Raw genomic sequence first — 17,448 nt, 5'->3', positions numbered from 1 at the left:
GTAGGGGGGCCAGCAGGCCAGTGGTGGATGAACGCAGTGCCCTTGTTTGGGTGTAGGGCCTGATCAGAGCCTGAAGGTATGGAGGTGCCGTTCCCTTCACAGCTCCGTAGGCAATCACCATGGTCTTGTAGCGGATGCGAGCTTCAACTGGAAGCCAGTGGAGAGAGCGGAGGAGCGGGGTGACGTGAGAGAACTTGGGAAGGTTGAACACCAGACGGGCTGCGGCGTTCTGGATGAGTTGTAGGGGTTTAATGGCACAGGCAGGGAGCCCAGCCAACAGCGAGTTGCAGTAATCCAGACGGGAGATGACAAGTGCCTGGATTAGGACCTGCGCCGCTTCCTGTGTGAGGCAGGGTCGTACTCTGCGAATGTTGTAGAGCATGAACCTGAACCTCGTGATGGCGAGATCATGGAACGGGCAGTCCTTCCCCGGGAGGAAGAGCAGCTCCGTCTTGCCGAGGTTCAGCTTGAGCTGGTGATCCGTCATCCACACTGATATGTCTGACAGACATGCAGAGATGCGATTCGCCGCCTGGTTATCAGAAGGGGGAAAGGAGAAGATTAATTGTGTGTCGTCTGCATAGCAATGATAGGAGAGACCATGTGAGGATATGACAGAGCCAAGTGACTTGGTGTATAGCGAGAATAGGAGAGGGCCTAGAACAGAGCCCTGGGGGACACCAGTGGTGAGAGCGCATGGTGCGGAGACAGATTCTCGCCACGCCACCTGGTAGGAGCGAGCTGTCAGGTAGGACGCAATCCAAGCGTGGGCCGCGCCGGAGATGCCCAACTCGGAGAGGGTGGAGAGGAGGATCTGATGGTTCACAGTATCAAAGGCAGCACATAGGTCTAGAAGGATGAGCGCAGAGGAGAGAGAGTTAGCTTTTGCAGTGCGGAGAGCCTCCGTGACACAGAGAAGAGCAGTTTCAGTTGAATGCCCAGTCTTGAAACCTGACTGATTAGGATCAAGAAGGTCATTCTGAGAGAGATAGCAGGAGAGCTGGCCAAGGACGGCACGTTCAAGAGTTTTGGAGAGAAAAGAAAGAAGGGATACTGGTCTGTAGTTGTTGACATCGGAGGGATCGAGTGTAGGTTTTTTCAGAAGGGGTGCAACTCTCGCTCTCTTGAAGACGGAAGGGACGTAGCCAGCGGTCGAGGATGAGTTGATGAGCGAGGTGAGGAAGGGGAGAAGGTCTCCGGAAATGGTCTGGAGAAGAGAGGAGGGGATAGGGTCAAGTGGGCAGGTTGTTGGGCGGCCGGCCGTCACAAGACGCGAGATTTCATCTGGAGAGAGAGGGGAGAAAGAGGTCAAAGCACAGGGTAGGGCAGTGTGAGCAGGACCAGCGGTGTCGTTTGACTTAGCAAACGAGGATCGGATATCGTCAACCTTCTTTTCAAAATGGTTGACGAAGTCATCTGCAGAGAGGGAGGAGGGGGGAGGGGGAGGAGGATTCAGGAGGGAGGAGAAGGTAGCAAAGAGCTTCCTAGGGTTAGAGGCAGATGCTTGGAATTTAGAGTGGTAGAAAGTGGCTTTAGCAGCAGAGACAGAAGAGGAGAATGTAGAGAGGAGTGAGTGAAAGGATGCCAGGTCCGCAGGGGAGGCGAGTTTTCCTCCATTTCCGCTCGGCTGCCCGGAGCCCTGTTCTGTGAGCTCGTAGTGAGTCGTCGAGCCACGGAGCAGGAGGGGAGGACCGAGCCGGCCTGGAGGATAGGGGACAGAGAAAATCAAAGGATGCAGAAAGGGAGGAGAGGAGGGTTGAGGAGGCAGAATCAGGAGATAGGTTGGAGAAGGTTTGAGCAGAGGGAAGAGATGATAGGATGGAAGAGGAGAGAGTAGCGGGAGAGAGAGAGAGCGAAGGTTGGGACGGCGCAATACCATCCGAGTAGGGGCAGAGTGAGAAGTGTTGGATGAGAGCAAGAGGGAAAAGGATACAAGGTAGTGGTCGGAGATTTGGAGGGGAGTTGCAATGAGATTAGTGGAAGAACAGCATCTAGTAAAGATGAGGTCAAGCGTATTGCCTGCCTTGTGAGTAGGGGGGAAGGTGAGAGGGTGAGGTCAAAAGAGGAGAGGAGTGGAAAGAAGGAGGCAAAGAGGAATGAGTCAAAGGTAGACGTGGGGAGGTTAAAGTCACCCAGAACTGTGAGAGGTGAGCTATCCTCAGGAAAGGAACTTATCAAGGCGTCAAGCTCATTGATGAACTCTCCAAGGGAACCTGGAGGGCGATAAATGATAAGGATGTTAAGCTTGAAAGGGCTGGTAACTGTGACAGCATGGAATTCAAATGAGGAGATAGACAGATGGGTCAGGGGAGAAAGAGAGAATGTCCACTTGGGAGAGATGAGGATTCCAGTGCCACCACCCCGCTGGCTCGATGCTCTAGGGGTATGCGAGAACACGTGGGCAGACGAAGAGAGAGCAGTAGGAGTAGCAGTGTTATCTGTGGTAATCCATGTTTCCGTCAGCGCCAGGAAGTCTAGGGACTGGAGGGTAGCATAGGCTGAGATGAACTCAGCCTTGTTGGCCGCAGACCGGCAGTTCCAGAGGCTGCCGGAGACCTGGAACTCCACGTGGGTCGTGCGCGCTGGGACCACCAGGTTAGAGTGGCAGTGGCCACGCGGTGTGAAGCGTTTGTATGGCCTGTGCAGAGAGGAGAGAACAGGGATAGACAGACGCATAGTTGACAAGCTACAGAAGTGTTGTTTCTTGTATTATTGTCTCCTGTGTCTTTAGAGAACTGTTTCACTTTGATATCCTTTTTCTTCTGTCCTGATTTTCTCTTTCTTTTCTTCTGTTAACTAGATATTCTTTGTTGTTCTTCGTTAGCTAGCTAGCTTCTTCCAAAAGAGTCCCTAGCAACTGCTTAGCAACTGGTAAACAATTCAGCTAGCTAAGATAACTACAATTTTATGAAAAATAGGCTTTTGCAAAAGCCTATCTTCTTTGTTTGTTGCTTGTTTTTTCTCCTATTCAGTCTTGCAGTTTTCTTTTGCTTTTTTCCGATGTACTTCACTCTAAAAACCATGTAAATTTCAATATTTGAATCCTACAGACGAAGAACCGTATATGTGACATTTTTCAAAAAAATGAGATATACATGAAAAATCATTATTGGACACCCTTTTTCTATAGTGAACCGGTTTCACAAGCTTTCCACGCGCTAATTAACAATATGTTTAAATTTAAAGATAGGCTCTCGTGGAATAACCGTTTATGTGCACCACTCAGAATGGACGGACAAGCGCACAACTTTTCTGTTGCTGATGAAAATCACCGAAATGTGGGAAAGAAACGTAAAACAAAACTAAAAGAATGGAAAGACAGGCAAAGGAAGATCTTACAGGATGCGGGAAAACCCTATACAAATCGTAAGGGTCAAGAAAAAACTGGGAAAAGCTGTCCAAAAGAGGTATGTGGAAGAACCGTATATCAAACAATCAAGCTAGCTAGCTATAGAGTACAGTAACTAACATGTATGTTCTGGGTTGTCTAATTTGTAACTATAGAGAAAACATATTAGCTAAAGTTCGTTTGGCTACTAACTTATACATTATCGTTACAAATGTTATTGCTAGATTATAGAAGAAACATAGCTAGCTACTTTTTGTCCATCCACCGGATGATTCGACATGGCTACAGTAGCTAGCTAGTTATATGTAACGTTACACTGTATCCTGCAGGGAAGAGCGTGTTCCACGACGTGCAGAAAGGATTGTGGAAAGTTGATTGATGAGCGCAAGCTGCATCTGTTCAACAGTTTCTACACTGTCCCATACGAGAAACAACAAGCACAACCAGCAAAACCATTCAAGGTGATGAGGATGCAATGTGAAGACTTCAGTCACCTCCCAGATTCTGTTCTCAAGCGACCAGCTGGACTACAGATCACTTCAGTGAGGTGGTTAAAAGTCACATGTATTGCACAGAGAATAGTTTACTAACATCCCATCAACATGCAACATGTTGTTCTAACAATAAAATATCCTAATGATTCCCTTTTTTTATTCATTACAATATACATCTCTGTCACCACATTTAGCATCAACTCTAAGCAGTTAATACTTATTTACTGCTGTCACCTCAGTACAGAAGGACGTTTCTTGCCTTTAGCATGGGTTTAAACGCAATTCAAAACTTAATTGCAGATCATAGTGTTAAACGCAAAGAGAATGGTTTTCTGAACGTTTTGTAATATTGACCTTAGGGACCTGCATAATGGACATGCATATTGGCACATCACATTGATCCATATTTGATATGTACAAGTTGTACTTCTTTTGATTGAATTAATTTAATTGTATTCTATTTTTGTAGTTATTCTATGGTATGTTCACATTGAGGGCTTCATTTTAAATGAGACTAAGATTTCATGACTCAACTTTTAAGAAAAGTCATCGGTGCTAAAGTTGATAGACCACCTTTAAATGAACCTCCATTAAATGAATTAACTACATATTGCATTTAAGTTATTTACATGAAGGGCATCTGTACTTGAAAGTACTTAAAACATCATATCAGGTATTAAAAAAGGACATCTTACAAGTGTCATGCAAAATGTCACATATACTGTTCTTCCACAAACTGAAATCATCACTGGAGATATACTGTTCTTCCACATTCTAAAAATTAAAACGGCAATAAAAAAAGTATTTTTTGAAATAACAAAAAAATATCAATTGTTGTTGGAAGATATGAGTATGGTGAATTATTTGTCAACCATAAAACACCCAATGTGGTACACACAATGAATAATATAAAAATAACTGATTATCTTAAAATGGAAAAATTGTCACATATATGGTTCTTCGTCTGTAGGATTCATTTGTAGGAGCTCATTTTTCAGCTGCTGCTGCTCAAATTGGAGTTCCGGAACTTTCGGAACTTTTGATTGATTGCTTATGTGGACATGTCTTTTTTACAGGTAACAAGCTGCGGTTAGGAGCACTCCCTTTAAGAGTGTGCTCCTAATCTCAGCTCGTTACCTGTATAAAAGACACCTGGGAGCCAGAAATCTTTCTGATTTGAGAGGGGGTCAAATACTAATTTCCCTCATTAAAATGCAAATCAATTTATAACATTTTTGACATGCGTTTTTCTGGATATTTTTGTTGTTATTCTGTCTCTCACTGTTCAAATAAACCTACCATTAAAATTATAGACTGATCCTTTCTTTATCAGTGGGCAAACGTACAAAATCAGCAGGGGATCAAATACTTTTTTCCCCCACTGTAAGTTTGTCTCCTGCCTTTGGGACGACTCCCCCCATTGTTAGGGCGGAGACATTCTGTACAGATCTCTGGACGGATACACTTTTACACCTGCTACCATAGGCTAGATTGTACAGTCATTGGGCTAGATGCACACAGACCGCATAGACCGCAACGACAGGGATCGAGACAGTTTGAAAGTATGCCTTATCTACTTTGAAGAACTAGTAAAATGATTTAATCAGACAGCTCTGCAGCATACTTAGGCATATAGCTAAATAGGAAGACCGTACAATATATGGAGCACATAGATACCATTATGTTCTGGCTGACTGATACTGCCAGACCATATAGCGGATATTGATTTTCAGGAATGCATTTCAAAATGGTTTGACACAATTTGAAATGTTACCGATTTTATGTTCGGAAATCTCCAGTTGGAGTTCTGGAAATTGCTTATTTTCACCAAGTTCATCAGCTTTATTGATCTCCCAGAATAAGTGTTGACAGTCTACATCTAAACCAGTCTCTGACAGTAGAGCTCTAACCCTGCTATCCCTGCAGGTCAGTAATGGAGACCTGGCGGAGGCGGTGGCCTTTCTGACAGAGAAGAATGCCAAGGTGCCCCAGCAGGATGAGGCTGCCTACTACCAGACCACCCAGGTGGGCAACGACAGATACATCAGCGTGGGCAGCCAGGCAGACACTAGTGAGTACTTACCTCACCCAGCACTGCCCGGGGCAGTCCCTAGCCAGGGAGTTACCAGTGAGTACCACTACCTACCTCATCTCTGGTGTGTGCATAAGAAAAAATCTGTAGACCTCAAACCCATTATATACAGTACATTCGGAAAGTATTCAGACCCCTTGACTTTTTCCACGTTTTGTTATGTTACAGCCTTATTCTTAAATGGATTAAATAATTTTTCCCCCTATCAATCTACATACGATACCCGTTAATGACAAAGCAAAAACAGTTTATTTGAATTTTTTGCGAATTAATAAAAAAAAGAAACACATTTACGTCAGTATTCAGACCCTTTACTCAGTACTTTGTTGAGGCAACTTTGGCAGTGATTACAGCCTTGAGTCTTCTTCTGCTACAAGCTTGGCATGCTGTTATTTGGGGGGGGGGGGGTTCTCCCATTCTTCTCTGCAGATCCTCTCAAGTTCTGTCAGGTTAGATGGGGAGCGTTGCTGCACAGCTATTTTCAGGTCTCTCCAGGGATGTTTGATCGAGTTCAAGTCCGGGCTGAGCCACTCAAGGACATTGAGAATTGTCCCGAAGCCACTCCTGCGTTGTCTTGTCTGTGTGCTTAGGGTCATTGACCTGTTGGAAGGTGAACCTTCGCCCCAGTCTGCAAAAAAGTTCAAACTTGGTTTCATCAGACCAGAGAATCTTGTTTCTTATGGTCTGAGTCCTTTAGGTGCCTTTTAGCGAACTCCAGAGTGACCATCGGGTTCTTGGTCACCTCCCTGACCAAGGCCCTTCTCCCCCGACTGCTCAGTTTGGCCCGGCGGCTTGTTCTAGGAAGAGTCTTGGTGGTTCCAAACTTCTTCCATTTTTAAGAGTGATGGAGGCCACTGTGTTCTTGGGGACCGTCAATGCTTCAGACATTTTTTTGGTACCCTTCTCCAGATCTGTGCCTTGACACAATACCTGTCTCGGCGCTCTGCGGACAATTCCTTCGACCTCATGGCTTGGTTTTGACATGCACTGTCAACTCTGGGACTTATATAGACCGGTTTGTGCCTGTCCAAATCATGTCCAATCAATTGAATTGTAGAAACCACTCAAGCATGATCAATGGAAACAGGATGCATCTGAGCTCAATTTCGAGTCTCCTAGCAAAGGGTCTGAATACTTATGTAAATAAGGTAATTTGTGTGTGTAAACATTTATTAAAAACCTGTTTTCACTGTGTTTTTATGGGGTATTGTGATGTTTGATGAGGAAACAACATTTTTTTAATACATTTTATAATACGGCTGTAACGTAACAAAATGTGGAAAAAGTCAAGGGTTCTGAATACTTTCTGAATGCACTGTATGTGAATGAATAACATTACTGTCTCCCTAATTATATTTTATCATATTTTGCAAATCGTTCCCATTTTAGTTTCGTATTGAAGCTCGAAGTAAGCATTTAGCATTGTATAAAGGTCTGTGGGATGGCTCTTAGTAGGATGCCTCCTGGTTCTCATGTGAGACAAGGAGTTACTTTGTTGAAATTAAGAGATGTCATCTCTGTGGAATTTTCTGAGATGGGCATGAGAAGTCCTGCCTTTACTGCAGAGGTATATCCTTCTCCGTTCGGGAACACCGGAGAACACCATATCCTGATATGCCCCTTTTGACTTTCATGCAGGAATGGCCTGATTTAATGAACTTACTCACTCCTTTGGATATGTGTCAAATAAGGAAAACAACCTATAACAGGGGTGACAAACTCCTTCCACGGAGGGCAGAGTGTCTGCAGGTTTTTGGTTTTTCTTTCAGTTAATAGCTAGACAACCAGGTGAGGGGAGTTCCTTACTAATTAGTGACCTTAATTCATCAATCGAGTACGAGGGTGGAGCAAAAACCAGCAGACACTCGGCCCTCCGTGGAATGAGTTTGACACGTGACCTATAATTTAACCCAGTCAATAGAACTGAGAGTTGTCTGGGAGGAGGGGAGAGAACCTTTTGCTCTATTTACTACTCTGATGATGACTCACCTTAGTCTTTTTATAGGTTTGTCTAATATTATAGGCTACTGCACCAAATTTTAAGCTCTCCTCTTCTCTTTGTGGTCTTTTAAGCTGGGATAAAAAAAAGGATATTGTCTGTCTGCCCTTTCCTCTCAGTCTGTCTGTGAAACACCGCAGCATGACTGGGATTATAAAATCAGTAGGGGTTGGATATTAACTTGGAGTACTTAACTTTAAGCGTAAATCGTAAATTGTTGTCAGTGGAAGATTGGTGTGAAAAACTTGAGTTATGAAGAAGGTCTAAGTAATGTATGTATATGTGTGTATGTAAGTAAGGAGTTGTACGTATGTGTTGTTTTAGATGTGATTGACCTGACTGGTGATGATAAGGATGACCTCCAGAGGGCTATCGCTCTCAGCCTGGAGGAGTCCAGCCGGGCCTTCAGGGAGACGGGCATCACCGACGAGGAGCAAGCCATCAGCAGGTACACCACCGTCGCACCATCAGCTGGGCTGAGGGGAGAGGAGGTGCGTTCAGGGAGTGTTTGAGTGGAAAAATGTCAACGATCTGCGCATTTGAGGGGATTAGACTGAGCAAGTCGCTGTGCAGTTTCGCTAATATGCTTTATTGACGTTGTTAGGGCTTTGAAATAATAAAATATCCTTTTGATGAAAGTGTTTTCTTTAACTTGTTGTACTCTTTGCAGAGTTCTGGAGGCCAGCATAGCGGAGAACAAGGCAAGCCTGAAGCGGACACACACGGAGGTGTGGAGTGACTCGCCCAACCCTCACGACAGGAAAAGGATGGAGAACTGCCCCGTCGGGCTCAAGAACGTGGGCAACACCTGCTGGTTCAGCGCCGTCATCCAGGTGGGGATAAACACACACCTTCCATTTTGACTCTGCTAAACATCCTATATCAATGTAATGCATTCAATATAGGCCTTGACCCTCATCCTCTTATGGCATAGATGTAGAGCTCTTTCTAGAGAGACTTGGAAAGACTAGCCCTCCCCATCATAAGGTATGTACGATCCTGTAGGTTCATGCTCTACAACATTCGCAGAGTACGACCCTGCCTCACACAGGAAGCGGCGCAGGTCCTAATCCAAGCACTTGTCATCTCCCGTCTGGATTACTGCAACTCGCTGTTGGCTGGGCTCCCTGCCTGTGCCATTAAACCCCTACAACTCATCCAGAACGCCGCAGCCCGTCTGGTGTTCAACCTTCCCAAGTTCTCTCACGTCACCCCGCTCCTCCGCTCTCTCCACTGGCTTCCAGTTGAAGCTCGCATCCGCTACAAGACCATGGTGATTGCCTACGGAGCTGTGAAGGGAACGGCACCTCCATACCTTCAGGCTCTGATCAGGCCCTACACCCAAACAAGGGCACTGCGTTCATCCACCTCTGGCCTGCTGGCCCCCCTACCTCTGAGGAAGCACAGTTCCCGCTCAGCCCAGTCAAAACTGTTCGCTGCTCTGGCACCCCAATGGTGGAACAAGCTCCCTCACGACGCCAGGACAGCGGAGTCAATCACCACCTTCCGGAGACACCTGAAACCCCACCTCTTTATGGAATACCTAGGATAGGATAAAGTAATCCTTCTAACCCCCCCCCCCCCTTAAAATATTTAGATGCACTATTGTAAAGTGGTTGTTCCACTGGATATCATAAGGTGAATGCACCAATTTGTAAGTCGCTCTGCTAAATGACTTAAATGTAAATGTAAATGTATGGATTACGTTGTTAATGTATAGACCCCCTGGTAGAGGGTAAAGTGAGCTGACATATTCTGAATGAACACTGGATACATGGTCCCTGTCTGCCTGTGTGTAATGGGACTCCTTAAGGAGACAGCAGTCACACATTTCAGTTCGGTCTCTAACCGCAATTAGAGATTCAATGAAAGCAGGTGATAAAATGAAGTGACAACTCCGCTAATCATTCTCCTTTACTAATTATTTAATCCTTTTATCAAAAGGTATGGAAGTTTGGTTCGTAACTTCGAACTCTAACATTCTTCTGTAATCCATCATACCCATACAGCATTCCAGCTAGCAGCAACAGTGTAATAACATCCATAGTAAAACAGCTGTTGACTACCTCACTGTACAGCAACATGCATGATCTCTTTTGATAGTGCACAAATGTTTAGTGCTGGTTCAAAGCTAAATTAAAGTTATTCAAGAAAGCTGACGGGTTTCTGTTTGTTTCTAGTCTCTGTTCAACCTGTTGGAGTTCCAGAGGCTGGTGCTGCATTACTCCCCTCCTGCCAGAGTCCAGGACCTGCCTCGCAACCAGAAGGTGAACCACCTATCGTCCTCCACTCACCCAGACAACTCATATCAACTCTCAGCAGTGAAGCTTAGGTCAAATCCCCCGGACCAATACGCTACAGAGATAGTGGCACTGAAAAACTCCCCTTCTGTTAGGAACATATTAGGAACATATGTTAAACCCGATAGGCGATAGCTGGGGAAAGGTCCGGTTAGCTCTCTCCTGACTTTGAGATCCATGGCCCTCAGCTGGACAGCTATCATTCCTGTTAGCCTCTGAGCTGGGCAGTGGCCATCTGAAGAGAGGCTCGACTCTCTGGGTTGCAAAATCAATACCCTCACTGTGCAACATCTCTATTTGGTTGCAGCATGTGATCTCATTTCCCCTCAGGTTCCAGTGGTTCACGCTCCCCCTGACTGCTCTGTCTATTTAGCACCCCCCCCCCCCTTCTCTCTCTGCAGCAGCTGCAGTCTTTTCCTCATTGGTTTCCACAACTGCGATCTTATCTGCACAGCACGTTCCTCCCACCCGCTTCCCATGGAGCACTCCATAGGGTTAATGGTTAGCGCACATCCGCTAATCTGGGATGAGCCTCTGCTGCTGTTGCCATATAGCGACAGTCTAAACAGTTTGCGCATTATGCCCGAAATCTTGATGTTTTTGTTCGTCTTGGTCTTCGGGCAGGTTTTTTTTTCAGCTGTTCGTGCAATAATTTTTTCTTGAGGCAAGTCGAAGTTCAGTAGCCAAAGTCTACCCACCTTCGTCGGTGATTGGTCAACAGTACTACTCCTAGTAAGAGTGGAACATGAAGTGTTTGTTTTCATTGAAAGAGAGAAGACTAGTTTTCCTGCACATTTTTTGACTTGAGAAATTTGGACTATTTTGAGGAAGAGTTTCTGGCTATGTTGTTGCTACGGCGTCTCGAGGGGAAAATGGTAGGTAATATTGCCCCTTTTTTACCGTTTTTCAACAGAAGGGCTCCCATACTCAGTCCTTTTAGGGCTTAGACCCTAACCTGTCATCAATAGCCGCAACCCTCGAGTACCGAGCACCTAGTTTTCTTTTAATATGCTCTTTTCTGTCAACAAGGTTCGACTTCGAAGCAAGGCTTTGCTCTTTGCTTTTAACACCTACCATAGGCTTAGTGTGTAATTTATAACTCATTGATTCATTGCCAGTAGTTGTGGTGCAGCCATCCAGTCAGTGTCCTACTGTATATAGAGCAGTGGAGGACACCCTCTGGTTGTCACATCTCACACCAGCACCAGCTCAGATTTACTGGGTCAGCTAAGCATCGCTAGGATCCAACAGAAAAACACATTCCCTCGCATAAACTGGGGACATACCCATTCTTCATATTTTGATAGGCACACTACCACCATCATAAAGCACTGAATGTGAAAATATTATAATAGTATTACTTCTCAATGCAGTCTCTACGGTCTGAAAAATTGTTAACATTAAAACTCTGGAATATGACTGTGATTTGGAAACCATTATTCCCTTACTCTAGAAGGCGAGTTGTCATGGTAACTAACGTCCCTGTGTGTGTTGTTCCTGTTGTCGTTCCTTAGGAGCACAGGAACCTGCCCTTTATGCAGGAGCTGAGGAACCTTTTCTCACTCATGGTGGGTTCTAAGAGGAAGTACGTAGACCCATCGCGCGCCGTGGAGATCCTCAAGGACGCCTTCAAGTCCAGCGAGTCTCAGCAGGTAAACCTCCTAGTTATCACTCTACCCTTCAAATGTATTTATAATGGCTTTTTTACATAAACAGTTGTCACAAAGTGCTTTACAGTAACCCAACCTAGACCCCTCAAAAAGCAAGCAACAGCACAGTGGCAAGGCAAGACAAAATTATTTATGAAGCCAGCTATGCCATCCATAGTCATCCAGACATCTGGTGTGATCAAATTCAGTGTATTATTTGATCCAGCAAGTGTAGCTATGGGGTACATGGACAGGGCTACAGGGGCTTGCTGTAAAATAAATGTCTGACTGGAGCAAATGCTCTTATTGAGCAATCAATTTGAATGTGGTTATTCTACTCCAGTAGAACAATGTCTAATGTACACTACATTACCAAAAGTATGTGGACACCTGCTCTTCGAACATCTCATTCCAAAATCATGGGCATTAACATGGAGTTTGTCCCCCTTTTGCTGCTATAACGTTCCACTAGTTGTTGAAATATTGCTGTGGGGACTTGCTTCCATTCAACCACGAGCAGTTGGAGTTCCAATTCATCCCAAAGGTGTTCAATGGGGGTTGAGGTCAAGGCTCTGTGCGGGCCGGCAAAGTTCTTCCACACCAATCTCGACAAACCATTGGACTTCGCTTTGTGCAGGGGGGCATTGTCATACTGAAACAGGAAAGAGCCTTCCCCAAACTGTTGCCACAAAGTTGGAAACACAGAATTGTCTAGAATGTCATTGTATGCTGTAGCATTAAGATTTCCCTTCATTGGAACTAAGGGGCCTATCCTGAAACCATGAAAATTAAAAAAACGGATCATTATTCCTCCATCAAAATTTACTGTTGGCACTATGCATTGGTGCAGGTTCTCCTGGGATCCGCCAAACCCAGATTCGTCTATCGGACTGCCCTATGGTGAAGTGTGATTGATCACTCCAGAGAATGCGCTTCCACTGCTCCAGAGTACAATGGCGGCGAGCTTTACACCACTCCAGCCAACGCTTGGCATTGCGCATAGTTATCTTAGGCAGCTGCTCGCTCATGGAAACCCATTTCATGAAGCTACTGAAGAACAGTTCTTGTGCTGACATTGCTTCCAGAGGCAGTTTGGAACTCGGTAGTGAGTGTGGTTGCAACACACTTCAGCACTCGGCGGTCCCGTTCTGTGAGCTTGTGTGGCCTACCACTTCGCGACTGAGACGTTGTTGCTCCTAGAAGTTTCCACTTCACAATAACAGCACTTACAGTTGACCGGGGCAGCTCTAGCAGGGCAGAAATCTGACTAACTAAATTGTTGGAAAGGTGGCATTCTATGACCGTGCCATGTTGAATGTCACTGAGCTCTTCAGAAAGGCCATTCTACTGCCATTTGTTTGTCTTTTGTAAAAACAAAAGTGGGTGCTAGGTCAGCTTTAGTATTGCCGATTGTGGCTTCTATCAACTGCCAATGCTTGTCTATTGAGATTGCATGGCTGTGTACTTGATTTTATACACCTGTCAGCAAAGGGTGTGGCTGAAATAGCCAAATCTACTAATTTGAAGGGGTGTCCACTTACATATCTGATATACACTATATACACAAAGTATGTCTTTTTTTTAAGCGACCAAGATACCATTGTTTTGTCAGTTGGTAAATGCATGATTAGAATTCTCTCCTACCTTCTCATTGTCTCTTTGGCAGAGGACCGACCCCTCCCTTAACTATTTGGCTGAGTCTGCAAGGGTAAAAAGGCCCAGTGAAACAGCGGAAGTTGGAACACCAGGCCCTCCCCTGTCCCCCTGACACCATCAACCACGCTTGTCTATAATGTTAATCCCTAGACCACGATTAGCTCCTTTATGCTGTAATGTAATGGTAATATGACACAGTCCCTAAACTGTTCAGTGTCTGCCCCCCAAAACCTGATAATGCTGAGCTAATGTTTCTGTTAAGGTCCTGTGAGGTCGGCCGCCTGACCACTGTACTCATCAGTAATGTCTGTAGTCCGCTCTGCTCTTGCCCCTTCGTGTGTCTGGGGTTAGAGAAGCGTTGACCCCAAAACAGACGTCCATTGCGCCCTCTGAAAGTATCCTCTGGGCTGTTGGTTGCTTTTGAGGCCTAACAATTACATTTGACCCAACTGGGGGAATATAAATTGACTTTAGCAATTTACGAGTCCCTCAGTATAATCCCACTTACCTCCTTTCCATGTTTTAAACCTTGGCTAAGTTCTCTAGGTCTAGGAGTTCTAGGCCTATTATATTCTACAGTGATTTTAAGTGATTGGACCTGTGCTGCTGGGCATAGTTGGAGCCTGTGTAAACTCTTCACTACTGACAGTTGCCCTCAAAGCATTGTTCTAATTGTCCAGTCTCTCTATGTTGTGCCCTAAAGCAGCTTTCTAATTGGTTTGTCTTTGTGTGCTGCTTGTAAGTAGTGTTGTAATTGGTCTGTTTCTCTCTGTGTTCCCGGAACAGCAGGATGTCAGTGAGTTTACACACAAGCTGTTGGACTGGCTGGAGGATGCCTTCCAGATGAAGGCAGAGGAGGACAGGTATGGAAAAACACCTCGCTAATGTCACACACATGATATGTCTATAAAAGCACATGAAACACACACTGTGATTAATCCTCCTAGGGGACAATAGGACACATGCCCTCTATGTTTTCATACAGTATGTACCGTAGTGAATTTAGTAAGCATTTTATGAAGGTACCTGTGCAAAAGGGGCTAGGATCATTATTCACATAGCTTAGAGGCCTAAACATCCTCTTCCACGTGTGTGTGTGTGTGTGTGTGTGTGTGTGTGTGTGTGTGTGTGTGTGTGTGTGTGTGTGTGTGTGTGTGTGTGTGTGTGTGTGTGTGTGTGTGCATGCGTGCTGACACCCCAATGAGTGTGTGTTTTGATTCTGACCTCTTTCCGTTCCCAGAGAGGGCGAGAAGCCAAAGAACCCGATGGTTGAGCTGTTCTATGGCCGCTTCCAGGCTGTGGGGGTTCTGGAAGGTAAGAGAGGGAAGCAAACATGTTAGAACGCCCCTGGTGTAGGAGGATAGATGATTGGAGAGTGATAGAGAGACGAGGCTCAGCCGTCTGTAGCAGTAGCAGCAATGAGAGAGGGAGAGAGTCCTTGCCCCCGGTAGTGAAAGGTGACCTTGTTTTAAAGATGCACTCTCAAACATTTGTATAATTTCAGCCAGTAGTTTTGAAAGTGGTGCTCACGAGCCCTGTTTTTGTGTACTATATCATTAAATTGTGTACTAGGTCATCCATTTCGTATGATATGTTCGTCCTTTTTTTGTGCAATTCGTATGATTTATATTGCGAATCCAATTCCACCTAGAGAGGTGTGTTTTTTTGCATTGGAGGCATCTCAATCCACTGCATCCGCCGCCAGTGTCGCACTTCCACATCTGTGGTGGAGGGTGGCAGAGCTAGAGCGGTGTTTGTCAGACCATGCAATGTCCCAGAAATCGGTCTTCTCACAAATGTCTGTAGCGTCCGAACAGTTTGACCTACAAACTGTTATGACCACTCTCACGAACACGATACTGTTCTCACACAAGTGTCACAAGAATCGTCTGAAGGTACCCGGTACAAGTTTAAATTTTTTTAATGGAAGTATGAAGGTAGTTTTGTGCCTAACCCTAAAAAAAGGGGTTAAATATCTCCTAGATATAGGACAGACACTTTTTTTTTGTATATGTAAAGGGCTCCTACAATTCAAAATCAAATAGCTAAATGATCCATCTTAACACAATTCCATATGTCAGCTTAGCCCCCCCAACATCTTAGACTGTAAAGAAATATGTTACGAATTTGTTGTGCTTAAGATCCTGGAGGTCATCTTTAATGAGATGTGGCACATTTAAAAGTACCGGGGCTGCAGAGCATTGATCCTGGAGGACCTTGACATCTGATTGACATTGTGCTTATTATGCATGACAATACTGGCTCAGAACCGCCAGATACAAAGCTGGGGCAGCTTCTGCTCTTCTTATGACCTTAATGCCTCATTTGCATGTCCGCTAGCTTTCCCTCTCCACTCCCTGGGTTCTGTTTTTTTTTCTGGTCAGTCAGCACTCAGGTGCTGTAGTCAGTGCAGTGGGTCAGCTGAGGCTCTGCAAATGCAGAAAGCTGTGCTGTATTTAGTCAGTTAGTGGATGTGATGGCCACATCTGGGTTCAAATGTTATTTGTCTTCTTTGTTTGGTTGAGCTTACCTGGCGCAATGGACCAATGGAAAAGGTATAAACCCTGCCCATCTGGCATCCCAGGCAGGCTCAATCAAATGCTTTAAGTATTTGAAACGAAATAAATCCTATTTGAAACCATACCTGGCTGATAAATTAGTGTGAATTGGGTTTCTCCTCTCTCACACGCCTGGACCACTTTCTCCCTAGCCTCCCCATATGGCACGTGCTCGCAAGCAAGCTAGGGCTAGGCCTTGGGACCGCACCTCGGAGGAGTAGTACTGCATAATCGGGTTCAACTGCCTCTACCAAATCCCAGTGCTTCTTTAATTAGTTGTTGGTTATGGCCACAACTGTTAGTGTGAGGTACATAAATGTAGTTTACATTTCTGTGCTCCTGTTCCCTTCCTCACAGGAAAGAAGTTTGAGAACACAGAGATGTTCGGGCAGTACCCTCTGCAGGTGAATGGCTTTAAGGACCTGCACGAGTGTTTAGAGGCAGCCATGATCGAGGGGGAGATCGAGTCCCTACACTCATCTGCAGAGAACTCTGCCAAGTCTGGACAGGAGGTCAGTGCTGCTGCTCACTGAGACACACCAACAACAACTGACAGTGGAGTTTGGCATTTTAACCGTAATAGATGTGTAATATGGAAAATTAAACTCAAACATCTTCAAAATCTATGGTTATTCACACAAAATGTACAGGCAAACAGGAAGTACTATTACGCTACTGTTCAACTACCAAATGTTATCAGTAGCCCACTAAACTGTGATTGCTGATCCTGAACACTGGGGCCCCTCAGGGGTGTGTACTTAGTCCTCTCCTGTACTCCCTGTTCACCCACGACTGCGTGGCCAAACACGACTCCAACACCATCATTAAGTTTGCTAACGATACAACAGTGGTAGGCCTGATTATCGACAATGATGAGACAGCCGAACAGGCCCCAATTAACATCGACGGGGCTTTAGTGGAGTGGGCCGAGAGTTTGAAGTTCATTGGTGTCCAAATCACCAACGAACTATCATGTTCCAAACACACCAAGACTGTTGTGAAGAGGGCTCGACAACACCTTTTCCCCCTCAGGAGACTGAAAAGATTTGGCATTGGTCCCCAGATCCTCATAAAGTTCTACAGCTACGCCATTGAGAGCATCCTGACCGGTTGCATCACCGCCTGATATGGCAACTGCTCGGCCTCTGACCGTAAGGCGCTACAGAGGGTAGTGTGTACGGCCAGTACATCACTGGGGCCAAGCTTCCTGCCATCCAGGACCTATATAATAGGCGGTGTCAGAGGAAAGCCCAAAAAATTGTCAGAGACTCCAGTCACCCAAGTCATAGACAGTTTTCTCTGCTACCGCACGGCAAGCGGTACCGGAGCACCAAGTCTAGGACCAAAAGGC

The 17,448-nt window shown here is 45.4% G+C and overlaps 1 protein-coding gene and 1 long non-coding RNA gene across 10 annotated transcripts in view; both read left to right on the top strand.

The window, feature by feature from the left end:
* Positions 1-17,448, top strand: part of LOC106567933 (ubiquitin carboxyl-terminal hydrolase 25) — a 55,484-nt gene that overhangs the window by 9,634 nt on the left and 28,402 nt on the right. For 5 of the 9 annotated variants that reach the window (XM_014137844.2, XM_014137846.2, XM_014137842.2 and 2 more), the window contains 8 exons: positions 5,770-5,971; positions 8,259-8,382; positions 8,605-8,767; positions 10,115-10,201; positions 11,749-11,886; positions 14,326-14,402; positions 14,780-14,853; positions 16,455-16,609. In XM_014137844.2, the coding sequence (XP_013993319.2) occupies positions 5,770-5,971; positions 8,259-8,382; positions 8,605-8,767; positions 10,115-10,201; positions 11,749-11,886; positions 14,326-14,402; positions 14,780-14,853; positions 16,455-16,609 (1,020 nt within the window). The remainder of the gene's footprint in view (positions 1-5,769; positions 5,972-8,258; positions 8,383-8,604; positions 8,768-10,114; positions 10,202-11,748; positions 11,887-14,325; positions 14,403-14,779; positions 14,854-16,454; positions 16,610-17,448) is intronic. The other 4 variants (XM_014137845.2, XM_014137848.2, XM_014137843.2 and 1 more) reach the window with 2 other exon arrangements.
* Positions 3,349-3,991, top strand: LOC123726082 (uncharacterized). Its single transcript, XR_006758354.1, has 2 exons — positions 3,349-3,407; positions 3,679-3,991. It is a non-coding gene; the product is annotated as an uncharacterized lncRNA (long non-coding RNA).

Source organism: Salmo salar, chromosome ssa13 (assembly GCF_905237065.1).
Source record: "Salmo salar chromosome ssa13, Ssal_v3.1, whole genome shotgun sequence".
Taxonomy (NCBI): domain Eukaryota; kingdom Metazoa; phylum Chordata; class Actinopteri; order Salmoniformes; family Salmonidae; genus Salmo; species Salmo salar.
Note: the sequence above shows the minus strand (reverse complement) of the source record. Positions and strands in the feature narration are given on the sequence as shown.